Here is an 18,817-nt window from a genome sequence, read left to right on the forward strand (position 1 = left end):
TCACTGGAGGTTTTTCTTCCACTGAAACAAGCCATATCTCACTCCTCAAGCACTGCTGAGAAAGCCATAGGGGTAGCTGCCAAAGCCCAGATGTCAAAAAAACTAGTATGAGAATTGTTCTCCTTGCTCGAGCAACTCACTGGAATAATCAATCCCAGATGTTCTGGAGCCCCGCTAGTTTTCCGATGTGCTCTTGTATTTTTTACCCCACCTCCTCCGGAAATCCAATGACAACACTCGACTGGCCGTTCATTGCCAAGAGCCCAAATGCTTGGCTTTTAAAGCCTCTGCAAAGAAATGAAAGCAGAAATGGGCCCTTGAAATCGGAGTTAATTCTAAGGTTAAATGATCATTGCAATCCTCAAGTAAGATTTTAGTGTATCAGAAAGGCACAGAAAATCTCAGCTTTGGAAGTAAACTTTGAGGCAGTGTAGTCTTTTACCTAAATCACAAATGAACTCCAGTTTTAATTTTTTACATATTAAGCTTCTTCTAAGCACTAGAAATACTAATATATATATTTTTTAATTTAATGTTTGTTCAGTTTTGAGACAGAGACAGAGTGCAAGCAGGGAAGGAGCAGAGAGAGAGGGAGACACAGAATCCGAAGCAGGCTCCAGGCTCTGAGCTGTCAGCACAGAGCCCGATGCGGGGCTTGAACTCATGAACTGTGAGATCATGACCTGAGCTGAAGTCAGATGCTTAACCAACTGAGCCACCCAGGTGCCCCAAGAAATACTAATATGTTTAAGATTGAGTCCTTTCAGAAAGACAGACACATGTGACGAGATTACTAGTCTATAGTAAAGCATTAACAGAAATGTAAACAAAGAGGACAAGTAATAAATTGAGAGGCTAGAGATAAGGGTGGAAACTGTATGTACGTTGGGGGCAGCATGCTGGGTCTTCAAAGAAAAGTAAAATATCAGCAGGTAGAAGAGAAGCCAGAGGCGGGCATTTCAAGTAGCATGAACAAAAGCATAGAGGCATGGAGATATCGATAGTTCTGAGAAAACACAAGTGATCAGGGGTGGTCATAGTTTAAGGTACATGGGTAAGAATATACTGCAGATGAGTTTGGAAGGATAAATTGGGGTGAGATTATGGGATGTTTTATGTGCCCTGCTGAGGAGTTTAAAACTTACTACTGAGAATATAAGCAGGATATGACATGATCAATTATTAGCTTTACAACATTACCTCTGACAGCAATGGGAGAATAGATGGGACCTAGGGAGAGATTAGAAGTAGGGAGATCAGTTACGAGCAGATACAACAGTCTAAGGGAGAGGTGTCAGGAGCCTTAATTATCTAAAGCCCTAGTAGGAGGAAGGTGGAGAGGATGGATTGAGAAACAATTTGTGGTCTCTTGTAACAAAGCCTTAGAACCAGTTAGATGTGGGGTGTAATACAGGCAGGAGTCACAGACAGCTTTGAAGTTTCTAGCTTGGACAGTTGAGTGAATGACCATGCTATTAAATGAAATAGTGTTGACAAGTGGAGATCATCCTGGAGGATGTCTAGGGGTTGTGAGGAATATGATTTCTGTTTTGGATGAGTTAAGTTTGAGGTGCCCACAGTGCATCCACTTGGCAGTGTCTGATGGGCTGAATGGACCAGGAGCTCAAGGAGACAGATTCTGAAGTGAAGGGAATGGATAAGAACCCCATGGAATATGTAAATGTGAAATGAAAAGACTTAAGAAAGAACACTTACACTTACTTTAGAAGTGTGTATGCAGTGTGATTTGAAATCAAAACAGGGCTCAAATTTGAGCTTTCCCATTTGCAGTGAGACTTCCTATGTCTTCCTTTCTTCGTTGGAAAAAAAAAGCGTGAAGGGGCATCTGGCTGGCTCAGCCTGTAGAGCATGACTCTTGATCTTGGGATTGTGAGTTTGAGCACAGAGAGTTTACTTTAAAAGATTTAAAATAATCTTAAAAATGTGAATAAGGGCACTCTATTATTTTAAAGGTTATTTATTTATTTTTGAGAGAGAGAGAAAGAGCACAAGCAGGGAAGAGGCAGAGAGACGGGAGAGAGAGAATCCCGAGCAGGCTCCATGTTGTCAGTGCAGAGCCCAGTGCATGGCTCGATCCCACAAACTGTGAGATTATGACCCGAGCCAAAATCAAGTTTTGGATGCCTGACTGACTCAGCCACCCAGGTGTGCCTGAGAGCATTCTATTTTAAGTGCTTTACTTAATGTATGACACATAGTAAGCTTCCGTGAAATGTTCATTCTAATTATTGTTTTTGTATTATTTGGGGGTAATGCAGAAAGAGGGTCTTCTGCCTTCCTTGTAGATTTTTTTTTAAATAATATCAAAACAGTAGAAAAAACTCAAATGTCCACCAGTAGAAACACCAGTGCATGTTTATGATCAATATAATGAGGTCCATGTTTATGATCATATAATATGGTCATTAAAAAGCATGTAGTAGAGCTTTGAAGAGTTATGGAAGAATATTGCAGATAAATTGTTAGGGGTAAAAACATGAAAAATACATATTAATGAGCATTGTCTATAGTATAACCCATAAATAAATATATAAATGTGTGGTTAGTGAAGGTAATGGTAATTATCTCTGAGACATTGGATTATGCGGGACTTTCAACTTCTGTGTTATATATTTGTGTTGACATTTTTTTACAACAAATATATATCTATGATAATAAAAAAGATAAATTTTTAAAAAGTATGGCACATGTATCAAACAGTAAGAGACAGTGTAATGTACTACAGCCAGATGCCTGGGTTATAATCCTAGCTCTGTTACTTATTAGTTGTCTGACCTTGGACAAGGCACTTTGCTTCTCAGGTTCCTTATCTACTAAATGGGGATAATAATAATAACTACTTTGTAGGGTAGTTTTGACTAAATAAATTATGTAAGTAAAACTGCTCAGAAGGATGCCTGACACATCGTATGTGCTAACGAGAGGTGATGATGACACTGATGATGATAAGAGAATGAGGACTCATAAGAAGCCATAACGCTGGCAAATAGGGAATCATCACAGACATTAGAACGAGCTATATTGGTAGAGCAGATTTTTGAGATTACTCCGGTAATCCAGTACCTGATTAAACACCTCTCCACATCAGGAATCGCTCATTACCTGTCAAAGTGGCCCTTTCCAATACTGGACAGTTGAACTTGTTAGAAGAATATTAAATAGTCAAGGTCATGGACTTTAGAGTCAGATGGACCTGTGTGTGAATCCAGCCTCTGCCATTTTTTACGTGTCATTAGGCAAGTTATCCTAAGCCTCAGTTCCCCCTGAGGACTAGAATAGTATCTATAATATGGAAACATAATGAAGAGCAATTGAGATTATTAACCTAAAGCACTTAGCACAGTATCTGGCTTATGGTAGCTGCTCAATAAACATTAGCTGCTTTTACAACTCTAGCTTTTCATCCAGATGTATTGGAAGTCTGAGAGTATGGTGCATCAACTTCATTTTTGTTATTTTTAAATGTTTCTAGGACAGCCACATGCCAATAAGCTATTTTTATATTACTTTTGATGGGTCTTAACATGTAGAAGCCAACAGAAGCAGCAAGGAAACCCATCCTTTTCACAATAGGGGAAAGAAAGAATGCCTATTAAAAAAAATGTTTTATTTTTATTTCTGAGAGAGAGTTCCAGCAGAGGAGGGGCCCGGGGGTGGGGGGTGGGGGGACAGAGGATCTGAAGTGGACTCTACACTGACAGCAGAGAGCCTGATGCAGGGCTTGAACTCACAAACCGTGAGATCATGACCTCAGCCACCCAGGCGCTCCAAGAAGGAATGCCTATTAATCGATTAGTGGCCTCCTGCCCTCTCAGTCATGTAAACCAAACAGAACAGCCTCTTCTGGGCTGAGGAACTAAGGAGGGAAAGCCAAAGAAAGTAGGATTTGGGGAGGTTATCTCCAGAGAGAAGTGCAGTGAGGAGGAGAGTAGGTGATGTGCTGTGTCAGCCAAATAAGCCTCAGTGATGAAATTTATGCTCCATAAGCTGGTTTCCTGGCTGCTGCATTTATCTTCTTTTCCTATCATTTATCAGTAAATATTCCAACACTGCCTCTACAAAATTAGAGGGGGAAATGTTTGGGCAAACTTGGTGTGTGAGTCGGTGAGGGGCAAATCCGCTCTCGCATGCTGATGCCAGGGGGCAGGAGCTCTCCCAAATCAGGACGCCGGGGAGGGCTGGAGGCATTGGGGCAGATGGAGGCATTGGGGCATTAGGCACCTTTAGCTCCCCACCCCAGGGCCCCCCCGAAGAGGAACAGAGGCTGCTAAGTGACAGTTCAGAGTACCCTGTCTTTAGCAGAACAGAGGAGGGATTCTGCAATCTACAGCACTCTGCCATGTCCACAAAAATAGATCGATCGGAGGATACCGTGTGGACGAGGTCAAGGAGATCAAGTATTTTTCATTGCATGGGCCAGCTCTGTTAGTGTTTTCCTAGAGCGATGCTTGAGGTTTCTTGAGCAAAGGGCTGAGCTTGGTGGAGTTAATTTATTAGTATTGTCTGCTGTGGGGCACGGGTGGCGGTAGAGCTGAACTGCCACAAATTTGCTATTCGGGCATAGACGAGAGCAGTATTCTTTGAGGCCCAACTCTGCTATGAAATACCCATGTGACCTTTGGTTGCCTAAACATTCTGAGTCTCAGTTTCCTCATCTTTATTCCTTCCTTAACACATGTTGTGAACAACTACTAAGTGCTAAGTATAGAGATGCAGGTGCTAATAAAGATAAATACACCACGGTCATTCCTTTGAGACAATAATCAAGTAGGAGAGGCAAACGTGAAGAAATAATGCAAACATGAGTGAGTCCTGTAGTAGAAATCGCAATGCAGTGTGAGTGGGAAGGAGACAGAATCTAAGAAAGCTGGAAAAAGACTTCCTAGGAAGCGTTACATCTGAGTTGTTTCTTGAAGGGCAAGTAGCCATTCATCCAGGTGGAGAAGAGAAACCATTCCAGGACGAAGGCACTGTATATGCAAAGGCACTGAGGCATGACAGAGGAGAGTGTATCAAAGCAATGGTAAGTTCTTTATGGCTGCCGTACAAGGCAGCATTTCCTAAAGGGCATTGCAAGGGTTGCTGATTCCAAGGGATGTTGCCCTGGCCACAGGGAGGAGGCAGAAAGGCTCCATGGCAGTTCAGTTTAGGAAAAAACAAACTAGGGTAAACGAAGTGACACATTCATTTCCCGGACTTCTCAGAACTTTTCAAATACTAAACTTCCCTATTGGCATGTTGAGAACAAATTAATTAAAAAAAAAAAAAACCAACAACTCACTGTATTCATATATACCTGATTTCTTTTTGAAAATGATCAGTGACTTAAATTTTGGCAAATAAAACACAGCCTTTAGAACCAAAGTAGAGAAACTATCTAAGATTTAGTTTTATTAAGAGCAAGGGGTGTAGCACATGCTTGAACTGAGGGTACAAGAATGCTTTTGTAGTTTGGCAAAGAATGTGGGCCCCACTTCAGGACATAATAAAGTCTGTGAACATGACTATCTCACCAATGAACTATTTTATCTGATCATAGAAACCATGACTTCAATGCATCCCTGTGAACTAATTTTTCTGTATGATTCATGGTGGTTAAGAGCTAGCTCTGGAGACAGACAAGCCTGGGTTCAGACCCCAGAACCACCACTTTCTATCTGCATGTAATCCTGGTTTGCTCACCATAGAATGGAGGTGAGAAGAACACAGGTCTCTTAGTGTTGCCGTGAAAACAAAATGTATGTAAAGGGGTTAGCAGGGTGCCTGGCCCCATAGTAATCATGTAACAAATAACATCTATTTTTGTTTTTACTGAAGCCTGGGCTTTCTTTTAAGTTTATTATCTTCTAGCTACAACATTTGATGCATGCAGCACAAGGAGAGAGGGGCTAGTAACTATTCTTGGTAAAAAGCTACCACACCAAGCTGGTGTGGAAAACACTTCACTGGTTAACATCCCAAAAGTGAGCTGGATGGAACTTATCAGCCCTTGGAAACGACAGTCTGATACAATTACTCCAATCCAAAGAAGATAATGTATACTCAACGGATGGAAGTCAGTGTCCTTTCAGTGACCTGGAGATTTCAGGCCAGGGGAATCCTGCCACCTTGTGGCGGGAGGGTGAAGAGGCCCAGGCGGATTTCTAACTCCTATGATTGGAGTGGGATGGGAGTTCCTATTCCTAGCAGAGGCCCCTCAGATTTTTGCCCCCCTCAGGTTTTATGAGACCCTGAGCAATTGACTTAATTTGTGCCTATTTCTTCTTCAGATCTGAAATCATATTATCTCTTGGTTTACTGAGAAGGAAGTTAAAGCGCCAGATAGCTTTCTGTATTTTATGCAGTCAGTAGTAGAGAATGAATATAAAATAGTGGAACTTGAATATAAAAAAAAGCCTCATAAAATTTTGTATCTCGTATTTCTGTGGAACAAATATTTTTTTTCAGTCAGATAGGGGCCATGAAAACCACACTTAACAGTCTTGAGGTCTAAATAGGAGATGACTGAAGAACACTTAATAGAAACCAGGTTTCTGGACCAGATTTCTTTTGGACCAGATTACTTCTAACTCCAGCCCAGCTTCTCCAATATTAGGAAATCAGTGTATGGGACTCTTAATGGCTGGAAATGGGGAAGATAGATCCTCTGTGTAGCAATTAAGAGGGCCCTAGGCCCTAAAATCTGTGTATTCATGAGAAGAGATCCCCTGAAAATTATGAACAATATAAAAGACCCTAAACTAGGTACATTTTTTTTCAGCTGTGATTAAAAGCAATCCCGGTATCTTAGATATCCTTAGCTGCCATATGTATCAAAGGAAGAGTTCCTGCTCCTCAGGGAGAAAACCCAAGACTCGAGTACCATTTTAGAGGCCTGTTAGAAGAGTCAACATTTTAGGGGTATGGGCACATGGTGAAATAGTTGCCTCAGACTGAAGTTCAGCCATCTAGCTCAATAAAGCAGTGATTTGGAACTGGAAGACAGGCAAGAATAAAATAAAATGCACAAATGTGTCTCCTTTCCTTTAGGTCTTCTGTTATCAGTAAAGAGAAAACCTCTATACTGGATAGCCAACAATAAAGCCAACCTTGTTGATAACAAAAATTCTGGATCACAAGATAGATTTATCAACACTGATAACAATGGCAGATCAAAAGCAGAACTAAGAACTCTAAGGGGGGGAAAAAGTCTACTTAGCAGCAGCATTACAGGTAAAAATACTCAAGAGCCATTAGAAAGCAGGATTCTGATCTGTAACTTGGGGTGGGGGGGGCAAGGGACAGGGCAAGTGTAGAAATCTTTTTTTAGATACACGCTTTTAGTTTCTTAATGACTGGGGACTCTAATACCTTTTGTACTTCCCTTTTTATAACTTATATTTCATTTTTTTCAGTTCTGGTTTTTAAAGAAGATTCTGCAACACCTAAGTAGTTTATTAGTGACCATTTTAATATACTGTTTGGAAATACTTTTAGTTGTAACTTGTTTCAGGTCACTAAAACTGCCTTGTGAAGAAACGTTTGATCTCCTGAAAACATTTGCCCTGGTCTCATGCCATATTAGAGTCAGAGAGGGCTTTGATTCTTATAAATGAAGAAACTAGGGACAAGAGAGATGGATTTGTTCAAGGTCAGCTGGGTGATTATAAAGCTGACTTCCTGAGTCACAGATGATTACTTTCCACCCCACTATGCTGCCCCCAACCCCAAACTGGATTAAAAAGGCTTGTTTTGTGGAAGGAATCTTAACCAGGTTTGTTTAGAAAAAAAAAGCCCTTATCTCCTGAACAAATGTGTGTCTAGGAAAAGAAAACAGCAATCTCAAATCTCAAATATTCCTTACTGTCTTCTTCACGTATTCAGGGAGAAAAGAAAAATCGGATTCGTGTGAGTTTTACAAAATAAAAAACTTACTTCTCTCTTCATCGTTTCTGTTACCTGAGCTGATTTAATGCAGTTCAAAGACTGTGTCTTTAGGGATCCAAGCGTCTTCTAACATCTCCATATCACTTAGTGCTTAGGGAACTACATTTTGGTTCTTCATGCAAAAAATTATTTTTTTATTTCAGTCATTTGCTCAGTCTGTAAAACCTAATGATCAACCAGTAGCCAAGGTATGGTGGTGAGTGGCGAGTCATTGCCTGGTCTGTAGACTGGAAGGCTTCCTCCTGGCGGCTGTGTTCTGAATGCTTTCAGCTCAGCTCTCAGGACCAAGGTCTCAGGTTGCAGGCCTGCCTGAAGGCAGCTATATCCCACTGACCTTTTCTGCAGTGCTTATCAACTGGTCACCGGTCTGTCGTTGCTAATTTTAGCCCTGTCTGGAGATGGGCCTGCTGTCCTTACCCAGAATATTCTGCACTGACTAAAGCAGCCTCAGAAGAGTTGCTTCCATTTTCACATATCCGGACGAAAATGGATTTTCGACAATGACTGTGATAAAAACCAAAGTACCAGCCAGACAGAAGTGGCCGTTTGGACTCTATTTTGTGTAGCACTAAAAGTTTTAAAAATGTTACTACTTTGGGAGACCCCAAAGTCTTAAGATCTCCAGACTGACAAACCTGTATCAATAAAACAATAGCATAAAGTGTTAACATTGTAAAATAAAATGTTACGGTGTGATCTTGATATTGCATCTGAAATTAGTTTTAAATATTTAAATATATCCAGTGTTTATTGTCAGTGTAAGGTTACTAATAGTCCATTTTCTGAGATTTTGATGTTAAAATGTTTAATGAAATGGTGGTGATAATGAATGGTAGCTATGGTTTTAACATCCTCGTATCTGAGAAAATAGTAAGTTGTTACTTATGTTGGTTCCAAAAGTTTTAAAATTTTGGTATTCTGTGAAATCCTTGAGTTTAAGAAACCACCTTGGAAATGTTTGACACAGTAAAACCTAATGTAAAGTTACATTCTCTCTTGGAAAACTGTAGATGAGAACTAAGCTACTTTCTGAATTCATTCAGTGGGAACCAGCAATTTGGATAATCTACCCCAAACACTTGATGTTCCTAACAGACCTGAGTCAACAAGGTCATTCACAACTTTCGGATTCTTTTTAAATTAGCTAACAGGAACTAAAATCTTTGAGGTGGATGAGGGTTAGCTATTTCCCTACAATCTCTACCAAATTAGAAAAAGAAGAAAAAAATCAAGCCTAGATCATACTGCCCCACAAACAGACTTTAATAAACATTTATCAGCAAGCATGCAAATGCCCATGCAAACTGCTCCCTAAGATCAGTGAAGCCCTACTTCTGTTTTGGTAGTTCACCCACAACTTCCCACGAAAGGTCTGCTTGAGGCCGACTTGACAATACTCCAGAAGTGAGGCTGTCCTAATTTAGTTAGCAACAAGAAGCCAGAAATCCTTGGACAAGGTGGCAGGAAGCCAGACCATTTAGGGGTCAAGCCTCAGGCCCCAAGTCTAAATGTCCAGGTCACAAGCCTCACTAGACTCTTATGTCCTTTTCATGCAAAGGTGGGGAATTACTCTTTAGTAATTTAGTCATGTCACATGTCCTGAATACTTCTAGTTTTACCAATGAGAGCCGCTATTATATTGATTTATCTATTATATTGATCAACAAACTATTAATTTCAAAAATAAAACCTACTTCAAATATTACTAATTACCGCAGTCTCTGGCAGTGACTGAGACACGGACAGCACAGCAGAAGCACTGGGAACAACTGTCTATTATGGCATCTCTGTCCGCTCCTGGCGTGGGAAGTCCAGGTTAGAGCTGCTGGCGGCCTCGGGGGTGCGTGTAACCTGACTTGTGCCTGAAAACACTACTGAGGACACAATTAGGAAAAGAAAAAATGTTATACAATTTCCCCAATTTCTCAGGACCCTGTAGTTTTTGTTTCAGGTGGGGCCAAGGGGAAGTCAGTGTGAAGAAGGTAAGGGAAGAAGGGAGCACCCTGTTCTGAAAAATTCCCCACCCTGAACTGTGAAGAATGCCACATGCTGCCCTTTCCGCGACTGTAACCAATTCTTACTAGGACTACTTGATGCACCATAGAAACTCTGTGGCTTCTTATGAAAGTGGTTGTGTTATAAGACTTTAACTTTATTAGCAAAACAGAATTCAAAAAATCATTTTTATTTTGAATCATTTCATCAATTGCAGGTGGAAGCACAGTATCATCAAACGGGGGAAAAACATTAAAAACGGAGAAAAAAACTACACATTCCCTTAGTAAGCACAATGAAAATAAAATGAGATAAACTGCAAAAAAGGAAAAACTAAAGGCCTTCAAAATAAGATTGTATTTTTTCTGTGTGTGACACATGAAATGAATTTGTAGTCACCAAAGTGTCCCAGTCTGCCTGAGGAAGCACTCCCCCTGCTGGAATTTCAAGGGAACTTGTACAAAGTAAATTCTGAGGTCAAAGAGAAACCACTAAATAGGAAATTCTATATTAAATCAGTACCTTGGTGGGTGATGTAGAAAGAATTACACTCATTAGCTTACGAACTCTAAATAGTTAAAGATGTGTGCAGCTAAAATGACGATCTTAAATGTGCAAAAATGTCAATCTTTCCCTACTGAACCAATATACATTTTAATTTCTTCACAGGTTCAACTTTTAAAAAATACTTCAGATCAAGATCAACTCAGAGCTAAGTAACTGAAATTAAATAGTAATTAATAAAATGCTAAAAGATAATCTGAAATGGAGGTTCTTTCACCTAACAAATATTTATTGAATAGGCACCATTCTAGGTACAGGACGTACCAGTGAACAAAAACCAAAAGTAACTGCCCTATTTTAAAGGAAAATTATAGGGGGCACCTGGGTGGCTCTGGTGGGCAAGTGTCTGACTTCGGCTCAGGTCATGATCTCATGGATGTTGAGTTTGAGCCCCAACAGTGCAAAGTCTGCCTGGGGTTCTCTTTCTCTCTCTGCCCCTCCCCTACTTGCTCTCTCACTCTCAAAAGAAATCAATAAACTTAAAATTGTTTTTAAAAAATAAAGGAAAATTATAGTCCTTGAAATGCTGACTGATTAAATATTTTCATAATTATGTTTTAGATTTGTTCTGTTCTTGATGTAGATTCATTCATTTACTTCTTGAACATACACTATACTTTACAAAACTCCACTTTTTGTACCAGCTAGCATGCTGAGATTACTGGGGGGCTTCGTAGTTATTAGGTAGTCACTCTGCACTAGACACCAGAATCGCCCATGTGCCTGGGAACGGTGCCCACAGCTGTTCTGGGGGATCATTTCCCTGAAGTTCTTGCTGAACTGCTCTCCAAACCAATTTCCTCTAATGCCAAGTGGCCTATTTTAAGGTAGGCATTCCAAATATACCCTTTTGATGAATATTATTCAATGGTTCTTAGCCATCAATAACATGGGACATTTTTATTGGGGTGGGGAGGGGAGAATCGCAGGTCACAATGACTGGCACTAGTGGGGCCCGAGGCCAGGGAGGCTAAATGAATCCTGCAGTGGCATGTTTGTTCCTATAAGAACTATCATACCCACAAAGGCCAACAGTGCTGCCCCACACAGAGCTGTTACCACATGTATGGACCTTTATTTTGGTTATATATTTCTCTGTTACAAACAAATCAGGTAATTTTAGTATTGTATTTTATTAAATATTTACATGCCATAAAAATTAATTGAAAATGACCCAAGAAAGTGAAAAATCACTTGATAACTGGTTTTCTACACTTGGTTTGGTTGAGAAACGTGTATAAGCAAATAGAAGGTATCTAAGTACTTACTTGCACTGAACAGTTGAGAGCGAGAAGAAATTCTGTAACTCTGAAGACTTTTATATCTTGTTCATAGATTTCTTTAAAATGTATACTTTAAAGGTAAATCATACAATTACTCACACTTGTTTGGCAAAGCGTAAACTTCTGAACATTTGGGAAGAAATCACATGTAACAGCATTCACTTCAATGCAATTGAATGCTATAAATGCAAAAAAATAAACGTATCCTTCAAAATAGTGGTTCTCAAACTTGAACATGCATCTAATTTCCTGGGGGAAATGACTGAAGCTACAGACGGCTGGCCACCCTCCAGCATCTCTGACAAGTCTCCAGGTACTGCTGATGCTCTCGGTCCAGGCACCACACTCTGAGGACCACCGCGTTAAGACACAGTCCGGAGGTCAAACTAATAATCAGTGCCCAGATGCTGCTTTTTCTAATGGTAAGTAAATAAAAGAACATTGCAGGTACAGAATCACCAAACTTTATATTTTTAGACTCTTGACGTGTCCTACTTAAATAAGTTGTTCATCTTGGCTCAAAATGAGTCCCATGAGTTCAAAAGACAGAACCACAGTCCAGTCCAGTACTGGTTAATCTATGACTACATGAAAACATTTACTTACAAAATACACAGCAACTATTAGGGTACATGGACCTTGTTCCTATCTCCTCCATGCTTCTTCCCTTCAGAAAACCCAGTATTCTGGAGAGTACTATACCCAGAACGAGAATGTGACTGATCATGAATGTCAAGATAGCTATCACAGCGAATGCCATACTTAAGACTCTGATTCAGGAACCTCTTCGTCAGGGCAGCAGTAATATTCCACAAAACATATCTGTCCATCTTCATTCCTAATCATATACTGTAATGAGAGGAATCCTCGGTTATCTGTTCGAATAGACACCTTACAAGATAGGACTAATGCCTTTGTAGAGGGTTTCAGTAAAGAAATCTTGTATCTGTAGAGGAGTAAATAAAAAGCTGTTGTTATTTTGACACACTTAAAGCAGTGCTCCTAACTCCAAGTGAAGGACAAAAATGATCCCAGAACTAACAAGCAGTAAATGTAAGAATGAAATCAAATACTTGTCCAATTTGCTAATATTTTTCATTTTAAAAATGTCATCCACTCTCACAACCCCAAATCCTCTAGCACCCTACTATTTATAGCTTTAGAATGTTATACATGTAGCAACAAACTGAAAGTTTTAACATTTATTTAATAGATACATGACATAAACCTCACCTTCCTGATTAATATATTAAGAACTGACCTGTTGACCTGGGTCTGATTACATTGAAATGATTCCATCAAATCAGAATCTTTGGGATAATCAAGGTGGGAGCTTCCTGCATTCCCAAAAGTAGATAACCTACAGTAAAAAAAAAAAAAAAAAAAAAAAATGAGCAACTCATTTATTCACTGGTCCAACAATAAGCCACATTAGGATCCCAATAAAGACACTTCCTTGAAAAGCTAATCGGCAGAGTGAAACAGATATGTAAACAAATGCTGACAATACATTGTAACACTTAACAGTAATAAAGATTCCTCCAGGATGAGGTGGGAGTACAGGGGAATTAGCAACTAATAAACAGCTTTGGAAAATATCAATCACAAAAGGAATCCAGGGGTGTTTGCCTCAATTTTCGTTGCCTTAATTCTACTCTGATACTCACTTTTCCACATCCTTAAATCAGAAATAGAGGCGCCTAGGTGGCTCAGTCGGTTAAGCATCTTGATTTCGGTTCAGGTCATGATCTCGTGGTTCGTGAGATAGAGCCCCGAGTCAGGCTCTGTGCTGACAGCACACCTGCTTGGGATTTTCACTCTCCCTCTGTCTCTGCCCTCCCCCACACTCTCTTTCTCTCTCAAAATGAATAAACATTAAAAAAGAAATAATATAAAAGGACAAGAGAGTTGAAGAGTGATGGAAGGCTCTGATCTACTTCATCTGCAAGCCGGGGTCCTGTTCCCTCTCTACTGCCACAGCCAGAAATTACGGCTCCTCTGTTTTGTTTCTTAGGCTGCTCTTCAGGCTGTTTCATGGCTTTTCTTGCTTGGTGATATCAGCAGTTTGTGTGTAGACAATTTGTAAATGTTTATATGTTTATTTAATCTGCAAGAATCTATTGATCACTTGCTATGGGGTTAACACGTCGGTAACCGCTACGTGAGCACAGTGACAGAAGACCTACGTGCTTCCCAGGTTCCATCTTGTTACTCCTCTGATGTAACCTCCTTCTCTGAGGCATCTCATCCATACCCAGCCATGATACTGACTCCCAAATCTAAATTTCCAGTCTAGACCGATCTCCTGAACTTCCTATGCCCAACTACTCCCTAGTATCATAGGTGCCTCAAATTTAACAAATCCAGAAAGAAATTTCAACTCCCAGTTCTCCCCACCAAGTTATTTCCCATACCAGAGATGAATGATGACACCATGATCCATCCAGTTACTATGCTGAGACATCATTTAAATGGTGGTCCTCTGAAATATACTGTAAAAGTGCCCAGAATTTTAATTCATGTCACTGCTTAGGGTTTGATTTCCATTTTGGTTAACATTTTAACCAATCTTGAGCCAAATTTTTAACTGCCTAATGTCATGATAAGGGCCTTCAGTTCTTCTAGAGTAGATGTAAAAAGAACATCTTATACGTCTCATTCTGTATGTATTTAGCTCCTTTACTCTTTAATATTCTTATGTATTTCAAAAGAGAAGAAATATTTAAATCTTCTCTCCAAATTTATTTTAATTCTGAAAACTTCATAATTTGTTGGTTCAAAATATCAGGAGCAATTTGAGAGTTTCTGATACTATATTCCTGCTGAAAATTGCCCTTCCTTAGGAAGCTTACCTCGACCAATCATCCCTAAGAACTCATGTTCTGTTAAAAATCTGTGCATTATTTTGGTACTTAAATGGCATGCAATTCTGTTCCTTCTATGCTGTTTCACATATCTTCTCTTTAACTTGACTTTAAGCTGTTCCTTTCCAAAGTGCTTAAACAGGGGAATATGCACACAGTAGATGACTGATAGTCAGTGAATGAACCATGTATAGAAAACATCTGCTTCCTTTTGCATCCTGTACTAACTCGAAAAGAAACAAAAAGAGATCTATATGATACAAACACCTTTTCCAAAAGTTTAAACCCAAATTTTCCTTATGATGTAACTTGACCTACAACAGTACAATGAAAAGACCATTTAGTTTATGAAGTAAGAGACTGGGCTACTGATCTACAAACCAACACTATGAAGCTTTAAGTACTGAATTCATCTTCCTGGACCTTTAAGTTTCCTGATCTGTAAAAATAAGAGTAAAAGCTCTAAGATCTGAAAATTCTAGGAACCTGGATAATACAAGTTCTGCATCCTAAGTAAATGTGTAAGTAGGGAGATGGAGCAGACCACATGAGCTATAATTGTGCTGTGTTCAAGCACCTGAAATAAGGCTTGTTGGGAGACATGGTGATCTGTAGGACCTCACTCGTCATATCCAATTCGGAAAATGCTTCACGAAGCCCCTCTGACTGCAGAATAATTTTATTAATAACATTGGTGCTGCAGAAATCAAAATCCAGAGTCTCCTCAGGCTCCTGAGTATTGATTTTACAGACTGTCATCACCCCTCCTTCTTCCAGAAAGAGCATCAAAGGGTAACCATAACCTTGGTAACACATCCGCAGTGCAGTTAAAGTCCCTGCAATGGAAATAAATCAAAGTTTGAGCTTAGCTTTATAGTACAGGTTCAGCTTCTCCTTAAATGATACATGAAACTCCTGAAGATTATTTTATTCTGCCCAATTTTTAGCACATATGTATTTCTTTAGAAGAAAGGATTGTATCTTGGATAACTGATGACAGTTATGTGTAGACAATTCGAAAAATAACTGTAACAAAATGGGGAACCAGAACGAAATATAATGTAACTCTTTGAAATTGTTTTCCAGCTTGCCAAAAACACCTCAGAAACAGCTTACTGATTTTATAGCTTTACGATTTCAGGATGGAGAATCTACATGGACCAATACTGCAAGTAATAGACTTATTGCCAAATAAGCTATGCTATTTCTTAAAGGTTCAACGTGTGCACGCAGCAGTGGACTGCTTTGGTACTGCCTGTAGTATAATGTCAGCGTATTCGTTGTGTCAGTGTATTCTATTGGGAGATATTATGTACACTTCCACAAATTTTAAGATCAAATCAGGAAAAAAAGACCGGGTGGTTAATGGTGGTGTGGGTTTTAACACTGCAAACCACTAGAGCAGAGGAGGAATACGACTGGACATCTTAGGCTCCTGTCCCTTACTGGATGGAGAGCCACAGTACAGAAGAGGGTTAGCAGATGCTTTTATGAGAAACCAGCTGGGGAGTGCTGCATTAGAAAAATGGATAATTAGCAATGATAGAATTGTTGGTATAAAATTAAAATACATTTTCTAGAGAACCACAACCTAATTTTCCCTAGATTATCTCCAGATTCCTTTCCTATGAAAGAAAATCATTCTTCTGGTGTTTCCTTATAGTCTTATATCCATAGCAACTGAATTCGCTATTCCTAACAACAACAAAATATATAAATATTTTTAAAAGAAAACATTTCAGAAAATAGACAATTTATGAACAGGGCTTAAGGAAATAAGAGCAAACAAATTTTGAACAGAGTAAATTAGGAAGTCAGGAGCACTGGTTTTCCCTGCCACTGCACTGTGCGAATTCTGAACAAGTTAGGGAAAAGAAGCAATACATGTTTCACATGTTTTCACAATGTTAAATAAAGATAATTAAGACATATTCAGTCTCCTCTTGGCCAGTTCAAATTTAAAATCCCCAAAACTTTGTAAATTAAAAAAAAAATTAATGTAAATATTTTTGCAAATATGTAAAGACCCATAGCACACTTACTATTAATATTGCTAGAAAAGTTAGAATCCGTGACTGTGACCAATAAAAAATGAATTTGCAATTTCTAAGATATATTTATTACTTCTATTCTAATGATTTTTCCTGTATTTTCTGATTATTCTGTATAATGCTTTTGTGTCATTATAATGATAATAAAATGGTTCACCTGGCATAGGACTTGATCCAAATATAGATAAACAGTCTAAAAGGACAGTTAAATTTATTCGAAAAGTAACAGACTCTTCCTGAACTATAAACTCTTGAAATATTCCAGCCTGTGAAAAAAAGGAAATATGAAAATGCGTATGTATTAATGAAAACTCAGAAGGTTCTATAGTTCACTTTATGTTTTAAAAATAATATTATGCTAATTCCATCAAAATTTCTGATTACCAAGAAAAACATCTTAAGCTTTTTCAACTATTATCCTTTAGAATAATACTACTCAGTAGTTAACGGTGTAACAGTGATTTCGGTACCATGCAAAACTTTATGAAGGGTCCTTTATCTAGTTTCTTGGATCTAAACTATCATCCACATGACTCCCTTGTCTCATTTTTATGCCCATCAATAGGGCTAAAGTCATTTGGAAAATAGCCAAACATTTGATAATGCGTAAGTGATACTAGTTTTCAACTTCTTTTGAGGACAGAAAACATATCTATCCCCCTATACCTGACATCACACTGTGCATTTAGGTGTTCAAAAAACGCTGGATTAATTCTGAAATGCTATCTGAACCACAAAAATATTACTTTGTAAGAATAAACATTTTATTATCACCAATAAAAGGGAAAAGCGAAGTAGTGGCCAAGAGCATATACTCTGGAAACAAATGTCTGGGCTCTCAGCTCAGCTCAGCTCAGCGACTTGCCAACTCTGGAACTGATGGCAAATCACTTAAACTGTGCCTCAGTTTCCACACACATAAAATGGGAATAATAACAGAACCTACCTGATAGGACTACTGTATTAAATGAGTTAAGTATCTAAAACACTCAGTGTAGTGCCTGGCCCATAGTTTAGCTTAGCAAAATTTAGACATTATTATTACTAACCATTATCTCTATAAAACAAGAAGAGAATTTGCCAGGAGAAAGAATTCAAATACACTGTTCTCTAACTTAAATGATGTCTATTAAGCCCTGTGGTATTCATTAAACTGGGTGAATTATATCGTATGTCACAGGCTTAAAGATACCTGTTTGCATACCTGAATAAAAGCATTTGCTTGCACACACTTTGCATTTTCCACTGTAACCTTGATTCCATTTTTAGTAGCGAAACAGGTAGCGTGTTCTCGGAAATGAATAGCCTTCAAGACAGTGGAGAGATTCCTAACGTTGTCAAGGCTGGCCACTAAGCTGTAATCATTCTCATCTTGGATCTGTGGAGTTAGGAGGGGCATGTCCACTGCACATCTGGCCCCAAGGGACGTTCCCGGTGCCGACACCTGCTGCTGCGGATCGCGAAACACCCGAGGAGACTCGACAATAAAACTCCGGATCAATGCCCGCAAGGCTCGCGAAGTCAACCTGCGCTGAGGCGAGGTGGAAGAGGCCTGGGTATTAAACTCCGCGGGACAGGGACTGGACCCACCTCGGTCACTGCAACTCTCTGTAACTCTGGGGGAAATTACACCTGTCTCTACGCTACGGTTTCCTCGTCTTTAGTAAGGGGCCAGTAACACAGGAAAAGTTGTGAACACAGGCAACAGGCAACTACCACGGTAGTTCTACTTGAGGCCAGTTTTGCCACGCCAAGCTGGGGCTGCGTGTCCCCGCAGAGTCGGGTTTGAGCTGTTCGGCGCCCCCAACCTTGCCCCAACAGAAAAGGCGATGGGGGGGGGGGGGCAGGCCCCAGTTTCTCGGAAGATCCTCCGGCCCCTGAGGCGCGGAAACCTTACCTTTGTGGCGGGGTCCGGGCGTCCGACAGCCCTTCGCAGCCAGGGGGAAGCGAGCCGCGCTTCCCGAGTAGGTGTGGAGGGAGTAGAGCGGCTCCCGCCACTCTTTTCAGACCAGACAGCCACTACGGCCACCGTCACCACAGAGCTAGAGGTGGCCTAGAGAGGCGCGAGTGCGTTACGAGAAACCGGAAAGAGGTACCATAGAGCCGGGGAACT

The 18,817-nt window shown here is 39.8% G+C and overlaps 2 protein-coding genes across 9 annotated transcripts in view; one reads left to right on the top strand and one right to left on the bottom strand.

Moving 5' to 3' along the window:
- TTC23L (tetratricopeptide repeat domain 23 like) overlaps positions 1 to 8,649 on the top strand; it is a 58,737-nt gene extending 50,088 nt beyond the window's left edge. For 4 of the 5 annotated variants that reach the window (XM_053906915.1, XM_053906916.1, XM_053906919.1 and 1 more), the window contains 3 exons: positions 4,938 to 5,044; positions 7,051 to 7,233; positions 7,416 to 8,649. In XM_053906915.1, coding sequence (XP_053762890.1) covers positions 4,938 to 5,019 — 82 coding nt within the window. In that variant the 3' untranslated portion in view covers positions 5,020 to 5,044; positions 7,051 to 7,233; positions 7,416 to 8,649. Of the gene's footprint in view, positions 1 to 4,937; positions 5,045 to 7,050; positions 7,234 to 7,415 lie in introns of those variants that run through there. The other variant, XM_053906918.1, reaches the window with a different exon arrangement.
- A 1,467-nt stretch (positions 8,650 to 10,116) lies between these two features.
- On the bottom strand, positions 10,117 to 18,768 carry RAD1 (RAD1 checkpoint DNA exonuclease). Of its 4 annotated transcripts, none has more exons than XM_019450670.2 (6): positions 18,602 to 18,768; positions 17,909 to 18,151; positions 16,862 to 16,970; positions 15,231 to 15,489; positions 13,051 to 13,149; positions 10,117 to 12,735 (listed from the first exon to the last, which is right to left on the bottom strand). In XM_019450670.2, the coding sequence occupies exons 2-6, from the start codon at positions 18,101 to 18,103 to the stop codon at positions 12,552 to 12,554; spliced, it is 846 nt and encodes a 281-aa protein (XP_019306215.1). In that variant the 5' UTR covers positions 18,104 to 18,151; positions 18,602 to 18,768; the 3' UTR covers positions 10,117 to 12,551. The 4 variants fall into 4 exon arrangements, with proteins under 4 accessions (XP_019306215.1, XP_019306214.1, XP_019306211.1 ...); XM_019450669.2 differs by having other exon boundaries at positions 17,909 to 18,154; XM_019450666.2 differs by having other exon boundaries at positions 17,909 to 18,230.
- Positions 18,769 to 18,817: the final 49 nt, after the last annotated feature.

This window comes from Panthera pardus, unplaced genomic scaffold (assembly GCF_024362965.1).
Source record: "Panthera pardus isolate Hobbes unplaced genomic scaffold, ASM2436296v1 HiC_scaffold_2, whole genome shotgun sequence".
Taxonomy (NCBI): Eukaryota; Metazoa; Chordata; class Mammalia; order Carnivora; family Felidae; genus Panthera; species Panthera pardus.